The sequence below is a fragment of the Emiliania huxleyi genome (assembly GCF_000372725.1).
Source record: "Emiliania huxleyi CCMP1516 unplaced genomic scaffold EMIHUscaffold_327, whole genome shotgun sequence".
NCBI lineage: Eukaryota > Haptophyta > Isochrysidales > Noelaerhabdaceae > Emiliania > Emiliania huxleyi.
The window spans coordinates 44786-63211 of NW_005199544.1; the positions used below are offsets into that span (position 1 = coordinate 44786).

General features: G+C 68.4%; 4 protein-coding genes across 4 annotated transcripts in view; all 4 read left to right on the forward strand.

Moving 5' to 3' along the window:
• Nucleotides 1-463: 463 nt before the first annotated feature.
• On the forward strand, nucleotides 464-5783 carry EMIHUDRAFT_117193 (hypothetical protein; the record flags this gene model as incomplete). The annotated part of the gene is made up of 5 exons (XM_005773775.1): nucleotides 464-2950; nucleotides 3271-3330; nucleotides 3557-4737; nucleotides 4960-4966; nucleotides 5238-5783. The coding sequence occupies 5 exons, from the start codon at nucleotides 464-466 to the stop codon at nucleotides 5781-5783; spliced, it is 4281 nt and encodes a 1426-aa protein (XP_005773832.1).
• A 1650-nt stretch (nucleotides 5784-7433) lies between these two features.
• Nucleotides 7434-8383, forward strand: EMIHUDRAFT_241232 (hypothetical protein; the record flags this gene model as incomplete). The annotated part of the gene is made up of 2 exons (XM_005773776.1): nucleotides 7434-7609; nucleotides 8011-8383. The coding sequence occupies 2 exons, from the start codon at nucleotides 7434-7436 to the stop codon at nucleotides 8381-8383; spliced, it is 549 nt and encodes a 182-aa protein (XP_005773833.1).
• An 884-nt stretch (nucleotides 8384-9267) lies between these two features.
• EMIHUDRAFT_241233 (hypothetical protein) lies at nucleotides 9268-12179 on the forward strand (the record flags this gene model as incomplete). The annotated part of the gene is made up of 4 exons (XM_005773777.1): nucleotides 9268-9900; nucleotides 9993-10409; nucleotides 10539-11887; nucleotides 12065-12179. 4 exons carry the CDS (start codon nucleotides 9268-9270, stop codon nucleotides 12177-12179), a joined length of 2514 nt encoding a protein of 837 aa, XP_005773834.1.
• Nucleotides 12180-17502: 5323 nt separating this feature from the next.
• The window catches only part of EMIHUDRAFT_458372 (hypothetical protein), a gene marked incomplete at its 5' end in the record, with an annotated part of 2106 nt that continues 1182 nt past the window's right edge, over nucleotides 17503-18426 (forward strand). Inside the window, 2 exons of the mRNA XM_005773778.1 lie at nucleotides 17503-17958; nucleotides 18184-18254. Of these exons, the coding sequence (XP_005773835.1) occupies nucleotides 17503-17958; nucleotides 18184-18254 (527 nt within the window). The remainder of the gene's footprint in view (nucleotides 17959-18183; nucleotides 18255-18426) is intronic.

Consider the following 18426-nt stretch of genomic DNA (forward strand, 5'->3'; position numbering starts at 1 on the left):
TCGACGACGACTGCCGGATCCAGCTGAGCGTCGGCGCCTTCCGCCTCACCCTCAGCCTCAGAAAGAAGCTCCACGACACGGACTCGGACTCGCGCCGCCCCATTGAGCACCCGCGCGCTGCAGCTCGGCATGCGGATCGGGCGCCGGGCGGGGAATGGGCCATGCGGCGGAAAAAAAGTAATGTGCGCCAGCGTGTGGTCGCACGGCCGTCTCGCAGCCCACACAGCTACTGCTTTGGCGGGCTCTCTCGAGGCACTCCCTTTGCTGCCACTCACAAAATCGTTGGGTCGCTTCAGTTCACGAAGGTGGGCCGACCCTCCGATTTTATGAGAAGAGAACAAAGGGAGTGCTCTCGAGGAGGCCTCCATTTCTAGCTTAAGAATTCTAGCTAAAAAGAAAATGCTACCCGCTCGCGCGAGCCGCAGGTCACTTGTGCAAGAGCCTCAGCTCGCGCACAGAGCTGATGCCGCTGGCACCGCGTACTGAAGCGCTCGCGGCGTCCGAGCCGAGGAGCGCGGCATCCGAGCCTCAACGGGCAGCGGTCGCGACGGAGGCGGAGGGCTTGCGTTTGCACCTCTCGAGCAACAGCAACGCCACCGGCTACAAGGGCGTGTTCAAGGAGCCCTCCGGCCGCTTCCGTGCGATTCACAGCGTGGCTAACCTCGGCCTCTTTGACACGGCGGTGGAGGCGGCGGTGGCGTACGCGCGGTCGGTCGGCGAGTATCAGCCCTCGATAGTGGCCGCGGAGGCGGAGGGCTTGCGCTTGCACTTGTCCAGCGCCGCCGGCACCGGCTACAAGGGCGTGGTCAAGCTCCCCTCTGGCCGCTTCGTGGCGAAGCGCGCGGTGGACGGCAGGCACGTCTACATCGGCACCTTCGACACGGCGGTGGAGGCGGCGGTGGCGTACGCGCGGGCGGTCGAAGAGGCGGCGGCGGCGGCGGCGACAGCGGCGGCGGCGGCGACGGCGGCGGCCGCGGCGGCGGGCGCTGAGCCGGCGGGAGCCGAGCCGACGGGAGCTGAGCAGCAAACTCGCTCCTCCGACCGCGGCGCGCGCCCGGTCGTGCGCTTCGAGGCGCCCGATCCGTGCGAGCTCGCACGGTGGCGTCGTGAGGCGAGCAGCGGGCCTCCGGCGGCCGAGGGCGAGCGGATCTTCCCTGCCGGCGCAAATGCACCCACGACAGCTTCCGAGACGGTGCGGCATCGCTCAGCCTCCGTCGCTGCCTCGTCGCATGCGCCGCAGGCGGAGGAGGAGGCTCCGGAGGCGGAGGGCTTGCGCTTGCACTTGTCCAGCAACAACGGCACCGGCTACAAGGGCGTGATCAAGAATCCCTCTAACCGCTTGCCGTACCATGCGCGACTGTCGGGCAAACCAAGCCTCGGGAGCTTCGGCACGGCGGTGGAGGCGGCGGTGGCGTACGCGCGGGCGGTCGAAGAGGCGGCGGCGGCGGCGACAGCGGCGGCGGCGGCGACAGCAGGGGCGGTGGCGGCGGGCGCTGAGCCGGCGGGAGCCGAGCCGGCGGGAGCTGAGCAGCGAGCTCGCTCCTCCAACCGCGGCGCGCGCCCGGTCGTGCGCTTCGAGGCCGGCCCGGCGCCCGATCCGTGCGAGATCGACCTCTCCTGGCTGGAGCTGCTGCCGCCTCTCCGCCTCAAGCCGCTCTGCGATCAGAAGGGCCTGAGTGTGGGGTGGGACAGCTCGGAGGCGCTGGCGAAGCGGCTGCGCGCCAGCGGTGGCCTGAGCCTGGCGCAGCTCAAGGAGCTGTGCGATGCTCCAGAGGTCGGAGTCGCGTCATACCAAGGCGCAAGGCAGAGGTCGCAGATCGCGCAGCGCATCGGCGCCAAGCTGGCGGCGGCGGCGGCGGCGACGACGACGACGACGGAGGAGGAGGAGGAGGAGAAGGAGGAGAGCAGTGATGAGGGGGCGGCGGCGGCGACAGCGGCAGTGGCAGCGGAGGGGGCGGAGGCGGGCTCCGGCACGCGGGAGGTGGACCGGGTTCTTCCGTCGTCGTCGTCGGCAGCTCACCCGGCCCGGCCAGGCGGCGACGGCCGGCGCGAGAGGAGACCGTCGACGTTCTTCGAAGCTAAGCTTGGCGGCGGAGACGCGCGGGTGCAGCACCGCGGACAAGCCGTCGACCTGACGGCGCCCGCGGCGGCGGCGGCGGCGGCTCCAAAGCCGCAAAAGGAGGAGGTGTGCAAGGCGTGGCTCGAGGGAAAGTGCCACAAGGGCAAGTCTTGCCGCTGGCGCCACGGCGAGAAGAGGCCGCCGCCGGCGAAGGTGCAGGTCGCCTCCGTGGCGGCCGCCCAACCTCAGGCCGCCCAGCCTCAGGCCGCCCAGCCTCAGGGAGCTCAGGCGGCAGCTCACCCGGCCGACCCCGCCCGGCGAGGCCAGCGGAGCCTGGCGCAGGCGGGGATCGAGGAGGCGGCGGGGTCGGCCGCTGCCGCCGGGACAAGTCAGGGGCCCGGCGGCGACAGGGAGGCGGCGCAGCGGGTAGTGCTCGAGCCGGTGCCGATCAAAAAGGGCGGGCGTGGCGGGCGGCGTCCTGGGGCGGGCAGGAAGCGAAAGGCCGTGGCTGCGTTGCTGGCGGCCAGTTCCTCGCTTGGTGGTGACGGCGGCGGCGGCGGCCGAGCACACGCCGGGCGGCACGGGGGCGAGATCAGCGCGGCTGACACTCGCGGCGCGGCGGTGCAGGAGGGGGGCGACGGCCGGCGCGAGAGGAGACCGTCGACGTTCTTCGAAGCTAAGCTTGGCGGCGGAGACGCGCGGGCGCAGCACCGCGGACAAAGCCGCGGTGTCGGGGCGGGCGGAGGCACCGACCCCGCCCGGCGAGGCCAGCGGAGCCTGGCGCAGGCGGGGATCGAGGAGGCGGCGGGGTCGGCCGCTGGCTCGGGCCTCACCAAGATGGAGATGGCGGCCGCGGGCCTCAAGATAAGTCCGGGCGCATGCTGCTCCGCTGTGCCGCGGCGTGCATTGTCAGAGAACCACTTGAGCGTGTCACGCTTGCGGTAGGCACGTATCTCCGCACGTACATCTCTGCTTGCGGTGGCGATCCGGCTCTCGTGCGAGGGTGGAGGCGTCAAACTGATGACTCCACTCGCGCGACTCCACTCTCCAGAATAACTTGGATCTCGCCGAGTGGCCAGCCTCATCAGGGCCGCAGCGCAGTCGCCCGCGTTCTCGGTTTGACGCCGCTCACGGCCACGCAAGTCCAACGCCTCCGCTACCCGGTGCCGAGCCGGCAGAGCGCGCCGCCGCTGGCGCCCCCTCCGCCGCAGGCAGCCCCGCCGCCGCAGCTAGGCAAGCGGCCGGGCGTGGGCGCACCGGTCGCTGCAGCGGTGAAGAGGCCGCGGCTCTACTGCCCCGCTCCCGCGCGTCCCTCGGGTGGGCCTGACGCGCAATGCCAGCCGGACGAGCAGACAGCAGAAGGAGGAAGCCGCTCTGTTGGCGGCCTCTCCGAGTACCTGGTGCCCTCGCCTCCTCCCCACCCCCCTCGCCTAATCTACCCCCCGGCGCGTTCTCTTCATCAGTCGGCTGAAATGCACCTCCCCATCCCCTCTGCAGGTCTCTTGCGGCGGCTGGGAGGGCCTCGTCGACGGCTGGTACACGCAGACAGAGGTGCGACAAGCCGGCCGTTGCGACACCTACTTCTTCTCGCCCGCCGGGAAGCGCTTCCGCTCGCGCGTCGAGGTGGCAAGGCACTTCGGACTCGACCAAGGCGGAGCTCGGGCGCCGCCCGTCTTCGCCCCCGCCTCCACCTCCGCCTCCGCCTCCGCCTCCGCCTCCGCCTCCGCCCGCCAGCCTGGGCCGGTCGCAGGGCTGGGCGGCGACGTGTTTCGGGTCGAGGCGCTGCTCGCGCGGCGGCACGTCGGCGGAGAGGCCCAGTACTTGGTGCGCTGGGAGGACTACCCGCCCGAGCACGACAGCTGGGAGTGCGAGGACAACATCTTCGACGAGAGCCTGATCCGCGCCTTCAATGCCGGCGCCGCGTCCTCGTCCAGCGGCGGCGCCTCCGAGTCGGCAGCAGGCCCTCGGGCCGGCGTTTCTTTTTCTTCCTCCCGGCTGCCGGCCTACCTCTCCGCGCCTTCCCCTGGGCGGCCCCACGCGGCGGGCGGGCGGGCGCCGAGTTTGCAGGGCGCTTTGACCGCGGCGGAGCTGCCGCGGTTTGTGCAGCTTGCCTCGGCGGAGGGGGCGCCGCGGCGGTGGGGCGGCGGTGTGCCACCCCCCACTTGCCTTTGCGGTGCGCTGGCCGTGTTGCGCAAGCGGCGCTGGTGGTGTGCCGACGAGGACGGCGGCTGCAGCTTCGAGCTGTGGGCGTGCGGTCGCACCGACGACGGCACCGCGGGCATGCAGCCGCTGTGCGAGTGTGGCAGGCCGGCGGTGTGGATGGGCAGGAGGTGGTGGTGCGCGCGCGCCGATGGCGGGTGCGACTTCGAGTGGTCTCCTCCGTCGCCACCCGCGCCTCCAACGCTGGTGCCGCCCGAGGCGATCGAACGGCAGATGGCGCGTGACACCGCGGCGCTGCTCACGGCTGCCGCGCACGGCCCGCTCAACGCGTGGTCCTTCGTCGCACCAAGCGATTTCGGGCTCGGGCTCTGGGCGCGGGCGCCTCTCCGGCGGGGGCAGGCGCTCGGCTTGTACTCCGGGCCGCGGCTGCCGTGCAGCTTGCAGCGGCGCGGCACGTGCGCGCTTCAGATCCCGGGCGCCGACGCCGCCACTGCCTGCGCTTCGCGGAAGTCGCTTACGTGAGGAGGCACGACGTAGGCACCCATGTCGTCGTCGACGGTGCGAGCGAGAATTGCCCGTTCAGCGTGCCCCGCTGCTGCGCGTCGTTCGCCAACCACAGCCGCTCGCCCAACGCGCGGCTCGAGCTGTGGCCCGTGTTGCGGCCCGCACCGTGCGAGCTGCGCCAGCACGTGTCGTCGCGCCGGACGGGACGCGCCACAGCGAGTCGCAATTCTCTCTAGGTGCGAGGTGCGCCAGCACATGGTCCTCGTCGCGTCCGAGCCCATTTCCGCCGGAGGCGAGATCAGGATCGACTACGAGGGAGGAAGCTCTCGCGCAGGCAGCGGCAGCACCGCGTATTGGGGCGCGGAGACGGGGATGGGTGAGCCGCGCGAAGACGGCGCGTGGCGTGCCGTTCGGCGCCACCCTCCGCCGCCTCCGGCCACGTGCGAGGCAGTAGTCGCCGGTTGCCGGCACACGCTGATTTGTGCGCCCCTTCACCGCGTGCGGCTGTGGATAGGCCGTGGTTGACGGTTTGGCGCGGCTGCAGAGCGCGGCGCGCGCATCGCAGGGCGGCGAGGACGTCGATGCGGCGTCGGCCGTCCTTGCTTGCTCAGTGGCGGACGAGACAGCGGCACCGCTCCCTTGGGGTGGCGAGCGAGGGGGCGACGTGCGCTTGCGGCTGCTGGTGCCGAGTCTAGCAAAGAAGCTGGCCGGGCTGCGAGCGCGCGTCGCGTCCTGCCAATGGGGCATCGTGGCGTCGCACTTGCCTGGACGCACCGGCGCCGAGTGCCGCGGGCGGTGGGCCGAGCTGCATGCGGAGGCGGAGGCGGAGATGGAGGAGATGGAGGCGGAGGAGATGGAGGCGGAGGAGATGGAGGAGGCGGAGGCGGTCGAGGTGGAGGCGTTCGAGGTGAGTGATGAGGAGGGGGCGCAGGTGGAGTCGGGAGCGGAGGCGATGGAGGTGGATGCTGCGGTGGTGGTCGCTGAGGGCGAGGAGGAGCAGGAGGAAGACGGCGTGCTAGAGGCCGCGGTGGAGGTGGAGGCGAGGTATGCATGGCTGTGACCTGTGTTGCGTGTCTTCGTCTTCTTGATGTGCGCCGTCGGCCGGGGCAACCAGTCAGCCGCCTCGGTGAGAACAATAGCTCGCGACGTGAGTCCCGGACCGGCTCGGACCGGCTTCGACTGGACCTGTGGCAACAAACACGGGGAACCTCCCTCTCCGTCAGAGTTCGCTCCCACTGAGGTCTCCGCTTTTTATTTCGTTGCTCGGCTGTCAGCACGAGCGCCGCGGCGCAATGCGGCGTTGCGAGAGGAGCTCGAGGCCGAGGTCGCACATCTCTCCGGAGGGTGGCGTGGGAGGCGCACGTCCACTACCAGAGGTTCTGCCGTGCTGCCGACTTGGGAAACGACACCTTGGTGGAGAAGAGCTTTGTTGCAGGATTTGCCCCTCCCTCGCGGCTTATTTACCCGCTGCTGCCGCTACTCTTTGATGTGGTCGGTGTTGTGGTCCAGCTGTGCGACTTGCTGCTTGGGAGGGCATCGCGGTCCGCATTCGCGTACAAAGCGTGTGAGCACGAGGACCTCCGCCCTCTCATTCACTTCAGTGAGAACGCCTTGCTGCACCCCGCTTCGGCCGCCCAGCAATACATTATGCTCAACTTGATGAAGCCATCCAAGGAGCAGTCAAGCCAGTCAGAAGACAAGGGCTACATTCTCAAACAGGTTCTCATGTTCGCCGGTGCTCTGCGGCTCCGACCCTTCATCGTACACATGGGAGCGATCACGCCTCTGACAGCGACGGAAGGCGATGTTTGGTTTGAGCAAATCGTGTGCATGTTTCATCCCTCCGCTGCTTGGCTGAACCGCATGACACAATCGACGCTTTTCAACTCCGGCGCGCAAAAGAAGCTCCAAGACATGGAAACCATCCGTTGATTGCGCCCATGGACATCTCGAGCTAGCTCCCGCCGATGCCCGCGTGTTGGCGTGGAGCGGTGGCTCGTGCGGTCGTGTGGCTGGGCCAAGCATGTCTCACACCGTCTGCGTCTAGAGTATTGTGTGCTCTCTCTCTCGATCGTCGATGCACTACGTGTGTGGCGCTCTTTTGCGTTTGTCCGATCCGTTTTCCATACGTAGCGCGGAGGATAGGTACATACGCTACCGCAGCCACACGGTGCTTTTGAGGGAGGTACGCTACCGCAGCCACAGCACCCACCCTCAATCTGGCCAAGAGATTCCACAGAGAGGAGCATTTGCCACACCGCCGACCGCATCTCGCCGGCAAAGCGCATATAGGCGCCTGGGAGCTAGTCATTCGGCACGAGATGGGACTGTCAGTCCTTTGCCTTGCTGTCGGTGCTTGTGCGGGCGCTGTCAATGCTCGAGCAGGCACTGTCGCGGTCGCCGCCCGTTCTGTCCCCTCCGATGATGGAGTGGGCGCGTTCGAGCGGCGCGCAGACCGTCTGATCGCCTCCGATGATGGAGTGCGATCGCTCGTATTGGATCGAGCCGCGCAGCTTCGCTAGCTCGTCAAGCACGGGTGGCGTTGGTTTGTCAGTCATGGCGGCTAGGCTTAGGCCTAACCCAACACTCAAGCCGGGGGCCCGGGGCGGGGTACACGCGGATTTTCTTTTTTGATGCTGCAAATTTAATTACCTCTTGTTTGGTACGGCTCCGACACAGGACACAACACAGCCACTCGCCAGTCGCGTACATGCTACTCCCTGGCTCCACGCTCCTCCTCGCGCCGCTCCTCGCGCCACCGCCGGCCCGGCACGCTCCGGCGGCGATGGGCGGATACACCGGGCTGCCACGGATGCCCGTCAAGGCTTGGCCGCTCACGCGGCGATGGAACCCGACCCTCGAGTACCGCGAGAACATTGCGACGCTGTGGCGAGGCCGCTCACGCGGCCCGATGGGGAGGAACGGGGCGAGCCCCCTCCAACCCACCCGCGCTAGGTCTCGGGGGACGAAGGGGTCACACCCGACGACCTCGGGAACTAGCCGGGGCAGTCGGAGAAGTGGCAACTCCGTGCACTGACGGTCGGCCGCCAGAAAACACGCCTCCGTGGCTCGGGTTACACCAAACCTCGGTAACCAACGCGGCCAAAGGATATCCACCTCGAGAACCTCGAGAGACCTCGAGTTCATTTAAAAAAGAAACGCCGCCTCACCCGTCGGACACGCGCCGGCCGCCGACGCCTGCGCTGCAGCTGGCGACGCCGCCGCCCCCCCGCCAGCGCCCGGCGCGCTGGGTGCCGCACTCGCCCCGGTGCCGGGGGCGGCGGCAGTGGGCTCGCCGCACGCGCCCTGCGCCCGCTGGCGAGCGGCAAGCGCCTAGCCACCGACTACGCCGAGGCGACGAAGCGGAAGGCCAAGGCAGCGGCGTGCGACGCCAAAAACTGCGACTTTATGACGTGGGCGGCGAGCACGCGTGGCGGCATCGGGCACGAGGCGGCGACGTGGTTCAACACCAACTTCGACATCAAGGCCGCTAAGGCGTCCTCCGACAGCGAACGATGGCGGGTCAGTAGCGAGCGCAAGCGCTTCCTGCAAGTGCACTCGACCATCGTCGCGAGGCGCAACGCCGCCATCTTCGACTACAACGCGTGGCCGAAGATGGGCGGCGAGATGCCGCGGGCGCCTCGGGTGCAGTATGAGTAGGGACGGGCGGGGGAGGAGGGGCGCTGACCACGGGCGACTACGAGTCGACGGTTCGAGGACGACTACTCGCCGCCCGGGTCGTTTGGGGCGCGCGGCTCCGTCGAGGACCGGGCGCGCCCCTTACCCGGCGCGGCGTAGGTCCCACTCTGACGTATAGAGGGGAGGCACGGACAACGGCCCAATCCATCAATTCCACTCATCTTCTGGTGCTTGGCCCCGTGCAACAGCGGTCCGGCAGGCTGCCCCCAAGGCCCCCCGGGCCGCTGCGGGTTTGGGAGTTATGCTTAGGCACAGCTTCGGCGATGGCAGCCCCTCTCTGGGGTGTTGCATAGGCGGGGAGTCTCCCCCGCTGGTCTCCTCCTTCCCATTTTTTCTTTTCTTTTGAGAGCAGGACGCCGGGTTTGTCTTGTATGTGCATGTCGGGCCTGGGTGTGTGTGAGGGGCAGAGGGGCGGGAGCGTGCGGGGCAGAGGCCCAACGTCGGGCGGCTTGTCGGGGTCCGGAGGATTCGAGGCGGGAACGAGGAGGGGCGAATGGGCGGTCGGCGTCGGGGTAGAAGCAACAGGGCGTACGGGGTAGCCGTCACTCTCCTGCCTCGAAAGGGCGGGGCTGTCCCGGAAAGTGAGAGACGCCGGGCAGCGTGGCGCATTACTGAACCCTCCCATACGTGTTTGTGCTCCTCCTTCGCTGTCCCATCTCCTCATCTCTTTCCCGCCTGGGCGGGGCAGCGGGTGGGCGCGCGGTGCGGCGTGGCGTGTGAGTGTGTGCGACTGCAACGACGGATCGCTAGCAAGGGACCATTGGGTTTGTACTATTAACAACGAAGGCGCTCTCAAAAAGAAACACTGCACCCTGTGTCTTCACAGCGAGCAGTCGAGCCGCACAATGCCGCACCCGCCGGGTTTGCAGCCGCGATTCATGTTCTGCACCTTCACGAGCGTCCTCGCCGCGGCGACCGCGCGCCAGAGCGTCTCAAGCCCAACAGTCCGCGTCGGCGGCCCTCCTCCTCCCGGCGCTTGCATGCCAGCCGGCGGCGGGTGGCGAGCGAACGACGCAGTCGCGGACACTTCTCGAGTCCCAACCAAGGATTCTGTCAAGACCGAGACGCCGCCGGATACGGCGTCCGCCCCTCTCACGATTCTTGAGGCGTCCATCGGCCTCCGCGCCCCGATCAGCCCGCCAACGACCAAGCCGGCGGACGGCGGGCGAGCGGCAGCGCCCCAGCACCTCCTCTTCCTCCAGAGCGAGCGGGCCGTCGATGCGCGCCTGACGGCCGCGCTGGGGCAATTTGCGTGTCCCGCAGAGCTCCGCTCGACCCGGATCTCCGACTCGAACGCGGTCGAGTCCGATCTCTTCTCCGTCTCAAGCGGGTGCGCCGACTGGCAGCGCGCCTGCGCCTCCTTTGCCCGCGCGAACTCCTCGCTGCTCGAGGTCGGGCAGGGAGAGCTGGAGCGGGCGGATCAGGCGCTCGGCGACCCGCACTGCACTCCCCCACGCCGCTGCATCGGCTGCCACACCGTCACCCCTCTGGCTATGCCCACCCGCAGCCGCTGCCCGGTCTGCCTGCCCTGTCTGCCCTGCATCAACACTCGCTCCTTTGGCCGCTCCAGGTGCGCACCCGCTGCCCGGCCACGGCGGAACGGCGCTTTGCGCTCGAGTCCGAGGAGCCACCAGGCTGCTGGGCCGCCTCTGGCAAGGCCCAGGCGTCGCTGCCCATCCCGGCCCGGTGGTCCGAGACTGAGGCGGTGCCCATGCCTCTGCCGGTTCCGCCAAAGACCGAGGTGGCGGAGGATCAGCGCAGCGAGGCGTCGCTGGAGGAGCTAGCGCGGCCCGCGGAGGTCTGCGCCACTCAGATCGCCGACTCGAAGACGGTTGAGTCGACCGATCTCTTCTCCATTTCAAGTGACCTCGCCGGCTCGCGGCCACGCTGCGCCTCTTGCATCTGCGCTGACTCCTTCACGCTCGAGGTCGAGCAGGGCGAGGAGGAGGGGGCGGACCAGGCGATCCGAGCACCGCATCGCCAGCCCGTCTCCCCCCTGCCCCTGCCTGCCGCACGGCCTCCCCTGCGTGCCCTGCCAAGCCACTCGCTTCTATCACTCCTCGCGCCTCTTCGCAGCGCGCCTGGCGGACTGTCGCCCGCGCCTGCCTTTCCACAGGCCGAAATCTTCATGGCCGAGACGGTCACGGCCGGCAGCTCTCTTTGGCCCCTCCTCATGGGTGCCCTCGTGGGGTGCTTGGGCGTCTCTGTCGTGGCGCTGAAGTGGAGAGGCTACAAGATGGACGGCAAGAAGCGCTCGAGGCGCGCCAAGGAGAACGAGGGCATGGCACTGACGACCGCCGGTGCTTGCCGCACTCAGATCGTCTTCTTCTTCTTCTTTGTCGCAATGGTCGGCCTGTGCGGCGTGATCTACGCGGCCTCGAATGCGAGGTACACTCGACGGAGCGGCGCCATGCCGGGTCTCCCATCCGTCAACAGCATCGTACCCGAGTCGTGTCCCGCCGACGCTGCTGGGAAGGCCCGGAGGCTGGTCGAGACGGGCCTCGTCGGCGCGGTAGCCTTGCATCTCGGCGGAATCGCCTCGCTCGAGCCATCCGCCGCCCATGTCCGCGTGGCCGCCGCCGCGCTGCTCGTCGGCAGGGCGGCCGCGTCTGCCACGGATCCATCAGCGAGTCACACGCGGCATGCGAGGAACGTGACGCGCGGTGGCAGAACACTTGTGGCACTGATCGGTCAGATAAGAGGCGGCGAGCTCGCAGAGCGGTCCCTCATTCAGCACGTGCTCAAGCCCAACCAAGCAGACCTCGTGCTGATGGTTCCCAAGACAGCCAGCCTACTGAACAGTTCCCTGGCTGCGCGCGCCAGATACGTGTGGACGTTGCGCGAGCCTGAGAATTGGAAGCAGCCCATCGCTGCCATTGCCCAAGCCCTGGGCGCACACAGGTGGCTCGACTTGGCCAACAATTCGGGCGCCGTGTGGTTCCTTGGCCCCGCCCGCCTACGGCGAGGGGTGCGTTCGCCATCCACTGCCGCCCCCAATCTGGTCTATCGCCACCTGCTCAAAAGGCACCTCGTGCAACATCGGCTCATCGAGCAGTACACTCGATTCATCATCACCCGCGCGGACCACGTCTACGGGTGCCATCATGATGTGAGTCGCTTTGACTTGCATCACCAAGTTTATGTCCCCACTGGTGAAGACTACGGCGGTGTGTGCGACCGTCACATTGTGTGCGGCCAGGCGGATGTGCTCGCCTGCCTCTCAATTATCGATGGCCCGCTGCTCCATCCTGAACGGTATGTCAAGCAGGCCGACTCGATGGCTACATGTGGACCTGAACCGTTCATGAAGCTAAGGCTGCAGGAGCTTGGGCTCTGGCCACGACTGCGCCGCTTCGCACGCGTCATGTACCTGTCAAGCGACAAGGGCAACGGGAGTTCCGTCTTGAACAAGACATCGAAGGAGCCCTCTTATCCCAAGCCAGCGGCGCCAGGCCAGCATGTCAAGTACTTAGACGAGTTTGTGGCCACACGATGGACTTGCGGATTTTGTAAAGGGCTTGGGGCTGGGCAGCCTTTCTGCTGCCCCTTGCGCCGTCCAACTGCCATGGTGTTGGAAGGCGCGCTGGCTAGCGGGAAACTGGCATACGTTGAACCACGCACAGGTGATTGCCAACTCTCTAGAGCTGTCATCCTGGCCTTGACCTTGGCAAGTGGGGTTATCCTGGCAGGCTATGTGGCAGGCATCCTTGCCGTTCTTGGTCGGCGCTCTCCCTTCTCAGTCCTCGACGAGCGATAAACAAACCAATAAACATAGCTGCCGTGGCGAGTGCGCGGTGCAACAGCGGTGCCCGGTGGGAGTTGAGGGACTTAAATAACTCTTAATGTCCGATGAGGGTCCGAGTTAATGCCATTAATAAAATAATGCATTCCTTTTTTAACGGCCCTGCAGAGCAGGGTTCCGGCTCCTACCCAGATAGGGGGTCTGTCCACACTGGCTGGCCCCTATGCAATAGGTAGGTGGTCCGCTTTTGACCGCCCCAGAGGGCCCCGCAATAGGTAGGTAGGTGGTGGTGGGGGGGTGGGGGAGGGGTTTATTCGTATAAAAAACCGCTTCGCTCGCGCGGGAGACGGCTAGCCGCGAACGGGCCATGCCAGACGACGTCGCCTGCGGCTGGGACGCCAGCCGAGACGGGTTAGGACGGCGACCGCCTCCACTGTGAACCACTTTTGATGCCTAATCTCAAAGTATAGCCAGGGGGGATACCCGTAGCCCCCAAAGTGAACTGCCTGATCGACTCCCCGGCACACGGCGGAGGAGGAGGAAGACAGCACAACCCCAGGGCGGGAAGAGCACAATGCTCAGGGTGGGACAAAACACCGACAGACGAGAGAAGAGGCCACAAAACAGACAAGCAGAATGGCAAGAGAGAGACGCTCTGCAGGCGAGCCCACGGGCCTCTTGGGCCCTCGCGTCTCTCTCTCTCGATTCGTTACACCGATTCGACCATCAATGCGGCGGGCCGATTTCGACCCATCACAAATGTGGGAAGCCATTAACCTCCCTTGGCTTCCCACACAAACCCCCCTTCATGGGGGGAGCAGCAAATGAGGTAGTCTCTGCGAAATCACTGTCCCAGTGAATTCGCCCTAGAGGCTTCCGTGTGGACTCGCAGCTCCGGCTGGATGTCGGCGACCTAAAGCTCGGCGGTCGTCGCTTCGCGCCGGCCGACTCCCTGTAGGACGGCGACCGCCTCCACTGTGAACCACTTTTGATGCCTAATCTCAAAGTATAGCCAGGGGGGATACCCGTAGCCCCCAAAGTGAACTGCCTGATCGACTCCCCGGCACACGGCGGAGGAGGAGGAAGACAGCACAACCCCATCGCCAATCCTGTCGAGGTCGATCCACCGTCTCGCGCGTGAATCGGCCGCGACCTCCGCCTCGAGGCGAGGGCCCACCCTTGTGTCGAGTGCCCCTCCAATAGCTCAGTAGAAGCGCGACGTGTTCTACGGCCGCGACCATCACCATCGTAGGTCCTTGCACTGCGACTGCGCCACCGGCCAAGCTCCAGTGCGGTTGACCCCCATCCAGGAACTGCCCGCGACGATAGGGCTGTCGCCTCATCCATGCCGCTGACCGCGCCCAGCAGCGGGTGCTCGCCGCTGTCCACGGACGCGGCTCGTCAGGCGGCGCGGTGCCGCCGGCTGCAGCGACGGCTGTCCCGGCCGTCGCGTCCTCGAGAGAGGCGAGCGAGCCGGCAGCAGAGCCCGCATGGCCCTCACCGCCACAGCCGCTCTGCCTGCTGACCTCGCTCTCGCCGCCGCCGCCTGCAGCGGCGCCTCCGCGGCTCCGAGAGGACCCGGCCCGCGGCCGCGCCTCGTCGAGCGCCTCGTCGACGCCCTCGGCGACGCCTCCTCGCGTCGCGTGCCCGTGCGTGGCGACCGCACCGCCGGCAGAGCTCGAGTGGCCCTCCACGCCACCCCGAGACTGCCCGGCGATGGTGCTTTCGTCGCCGTGCCTTGCCGTCGCTGCCTCGCAGCGGCTCTGTGCCTCGGCGCCGAGCCGAGACATGCCAGGCGGCCCGCCGCCGCCCACCGAGACGAGGCCCGCCCTCTCGTCGTGCACCGCGTCGCTCGCGCCTCCGCCAAAGCGATCTCGATCACGCTTTGCGGCGACGGCGCCATCGACGCCGACTTGAGCCGCTGCTCTCGCCCAGCAGCGGGTGCTCGCCGCTGTCCACGGACGCGGCTCGTCAGGCGGCGCGGTGCCGCCGGCTGCAGCGACGGCTGTCCCGGCCGTCGCATCCTCGAGAGAGGCGAGCGAGCCGGCAGCAGAGCCCGCATGGCCCTCACCGCCACAGCCGCTCTGCCTGCTGACCTCGCTCTCGCCGCCGCCGCCTGCAGCGGCGCCTCCGCGGCTCCGAGAGGACCCGGCCCGCTGCCGTGCCTCGTCGAGCGCCTCGTCGACGCCCTCGGCGACGCCTCCTCGCGTCGCGTGCCCGTGCGTGGCGACCGCACCGCCGGCAGAGCTCGAGTGGCCCTCCACGCCACCCCGAGACTGCCCGGCGATGGTGCCTCCGCCGCCGCGCGTTGCCGCCGCTGCCTCGCAGCGGCTCTGTGCCTCGGCGCCGAGCCGAGACATGCCAGGCGGCCCGCCGCCGCCCACCGAGACGAGGCCCGCCCCCTCGTCGTGCACCGCGTCGCTCGCGCCTCCGCCAAAGCGATCTCGGTCACGCTTTGCGGCGACGGCGCCATCGACGCCGACTTGAGCCGCTGCCCTCGCCCAGCAGCGGGTGCTCGCCGCTGTCCACGGACGCGGCTCGTCAGGCGGCGCGGTGCCGCCGGCTGCAGCGACGGCTGTCCCGGCCGTCGCATCCTCGAGAGAGGCGAGCGAGCTGGCAGCAGAGCCCGCATGGCCCTCACCGCCACAGCCGCTCTGCCTGCTGACCTCGCTCTCGCCGCCGCCGCCTGCAGCGGCGCCTCCGCGGCTCCGAGAGGACATGGTCCGAGGCCGCGCCTCGCCTGGCGCCTCGGCGACGCCCTCGGCGACGCCTCCTCGCGTCGCGTGCCCGTGCGTGGCGACCGCACCGCCGGCAGAGCTCGAGTGGCCCTCCACGCCACCCCGAGACTGCCCGGCGATGGTGCTTTCGTCGCCGCGCGTTGCCGCCGCTGCCTCGCAGCGGCTCTGTGCCTCGGCGCCGAGCCGAGACATGCCAGGCGGCCCGCCGCCGCCCACCGAGACGAGGCCCGCCCCCTCGTCGTGCACCGCGTCGCTCGCGCCTCCGCCAAAGCGATCTCGATCACGCTTTGCGGCGACGGCGCCATCGACGCCGACTTGAGCCGCTGCTCTCGCCCAGCAGCGGGTGCTCGCCGCTGTCCACGGACGCGGCTCGTCAGGCGGCGCGGTGCCGCCGGCTGCAGCGACGGCTGTCCCGGCCGTCGCGTCCTCGAGAGAGGCGAGCGAGCCGGCAGCAGAGCCCGCATGGCCCTCACCGCCACAGCCGCTCTGCCTGCTGACTTCGCTCTCGCCGCCGCCGCCTGCAGCGGCGCCTCCGCGGCTCCGAGAGGACCCGGCCCGCGGCCGCGCCTCGTCGAGCGCCTCGTCGACGCCCTCGGCGACGCCTCCTCGCGTCGCGTGCCCGTGCGTGGCGACCGCACCGCCGGCAGAGCTCGAGTGGCCCTCCACGCCACCCCGAGACTGCCCGGCGATGGTGCCTCCGCCGCCGTGCCTTGCCGCCGCTGCCTCGCAGCGGCTCTGTGCCTCGGCGCCGAGCCGAGACATGCCAGGCGGCCCGCCGCCGCCCACCGAGACGAGGCCCGCCCCCTCGTCGTGCACCGCGTCGCTCGCGCCTCCGCCAAAGCGATCTCGATCACGCTTTGCGGCGACGGCGCCATCGACGCCGACTTGAGCCGCTGCCCTCGCCCAGCAGCGGGTGCTCGCCGCTGTCCACGGACGCGGCTCGTCAGGCGGCGCGGTGCCGCCGGCTGCAGCGACGGCTGTCCCGGCCGTCGCATCCTCGAGAGAGGCGAGCGAGCCGGCAGCAGAGCCCGCATGGCCCTCACCGCCACAGCCGCTCTGCATGCTGACCTCCTCGTCCTCTGAACCCTCGTCCTCTGAACCCTCGTCCTCTGAACCCTCGTCCTCTGAACCCTCGTCCTCTGAACCCTCGTCCTCTGAACCCTCGTCCTCTGAACCCTCGTCCTCTGAACCCTCGTCCTCTGAACCCTCGTCCTCTGAACCCTCGTCCTCTGAACCCTCATCCTCTGAACCGCTCTCGCCGCCGCCGCCTGCAGCGGCGCCTCCGCGGCTCCGAGAGGACCCGGCCCGCGGCCGCGCCTCGTCGAGCGCCTCCTCGACGCCCTCGGCGACGCCTCCTCGCGTCGCGTGCCCGTGAGCGGCGGCCGCCCCGCCGGCAGAGCTCGAGTGGCCCTCCACGCCACCCCGAGACTGCCCGGCGATGGTGCTTTCGCCGCCGTGCCTTGCCGCCGCTGCATCGCAGCGGCTCTGTGCCTCGGCGCCGCGCCGAGACATGCCAGGCGGCGTGATGCCGCCCCAGCAAATCCTGTCGTCCGCAGCGTCAAGACTAACTTGAGCAGTTATTGGCTCTGCCTCCACATCGCAGTCGCTCCAACCTCTGCCAGCTCCCTTGACGCTGCTCCGTGCTGTAGCGATCTCCTTGAGAGATCCGCTAAGCCCATGCGTTGCGGCCTCTTTACCGTCAGCGTGTTCCAGCCTACCAGAATCACGTATCGGAACCACTTCCCGACGACGAATATGGTTGACGCTCGAACACGTTGCTGTTGCTTCTGGAGGTGGCCTTCCACCCCCGTGCCAACCCCTTCCAACCCCAACAAAACACCGACAGACGAGAGAAGAGGCCACAAAACAGACAAGCAGAATGGCAAGAGAGAGACGCTCTGCAGGCGAGCCCACGGGCCTCTTGGGCCCTCGCGTCTCTCTCTCTCGATTCGTTACACCGATTCGACCATCAATGCGGCGGGCCGATTTCGACCCATCACAAATGTGGGAAGCCATTAACCTCCCTTGGCTTCCCACACAAACCCCCCTTCATGGGGGGAGCAGCAAATGAGGTAGTCTCTGCGAAATCACTGTCCCAGTGAATTCGCCCTAGAGGCTTCCGTGTGGACTCGCAGCTCCGGCTGGATGTCGGCGACCTAAAGCTCGGCGGTCGTCGCTTCGCGCCGGCCGACTCCCTGGCGGCGGCGGCGCCCGCGGAGCCTATTCACAGAAGGGCTAAACGGGTATTTTTCGCTTCGCTGCGCGGCCCCGCAATAGGTAGGTAGGTGGGCCACGGAGCCTGGCGGTTGGCGCCCGCAATAGGTAGGTAGGTAGGGCGTTTTGGCGCGACTCAGTGTCGACAGACCCCCTATCTGGGTAGGAGCCGGAACCCAGCCAGAGGACATCTGCACTTATTGCGGGGCGGGGCGGGCGCGCGGGATCCACTTTGTATTTTCGCCACACGCCTCCCTCCCGGTATTTACACCGGGTTATTCACGTAAACGCACAACCCCGGGCCCCGGGTTATTCACAGTACGTGCAGAGCAGCCTCCCCCTCGGCCGAGTCCACGGCTGCACCCAGAGAACGCCGTCTCACCCAGATGGATCCGGCGGCCCCCACGCTCCAAAGCAACGCGCCGCTCATCGCGGCTCTCTTTGCGCCGGATGACAGCGGCCGCGCTCCCGCCGGGCGGGACAAGTACGCCCAGAAGCTCGCCGCGGCCTCAGTCTCGTTGTGGGCGGTCGCGCGGGCGGCGGAGCGCAACCCCGCAGTTTGGTCCGCGCTGGCCGCCGCCAAGATGACTCCCGACTGGAGGAGTCGCGTGGAGCGGACGCTCGCGCAGCTGGTGCGCGGCGCGGCGTGGCGCGTCTGGCTGGACGCGAAGGGCGGGTGCAAGGGCTACTGGGAGCCGCTCCCAGAGCGAGACTGTGTGGCGCTTGAGTCTGCTTTTGCGGCGGAGGGCACGGCCGCGCGGGTGCGGGTGCAGGCGCGCGGCGCGCACTACCTCGTCAAGTACGTGAGCGGCGAGTGGGACGGCGGCGAGCGCGAGTCGTGGGTGCAGGCGCGACGCGTATCGAACACTTCCGAGAGACTCTCCCTCCTATCGCTTTCGCGCTCGCGCTCGCGCTTGCCCTCGCCCTCACCTTCGCCCTCGCCCTCGCCCTCGCCGCCCCCTCCCTCCCACGTTCCTCTCGCACAGCTGCCGCAAGAGACGCCGCGTCACCTCACCTCTCCCATACCCTAACCCTAACCCTAACCCTCACCTCTCCCTTACCCGCAGGTGCGCACGGACGCGGCCGGCCGGGTGGTGAGGGACAGGGAGGGGGGCATGCGGTGGAGAATGGTGGACAGGTGCCCGGGCATGCACCCCTCCCTGTCCCTCACCACCCGGCCGGCCGCGTCCGTGCGCACCTGCGGGTAAGGGAGAGGTGAGGGTTAGGGTTAGGGTTAGGGTATGGGAGAGGTGAGGTGACGCGGCGTCTCTTGCGGCAGCTGTGCGAGAGGAACGTGGGAGGGAGGGGGC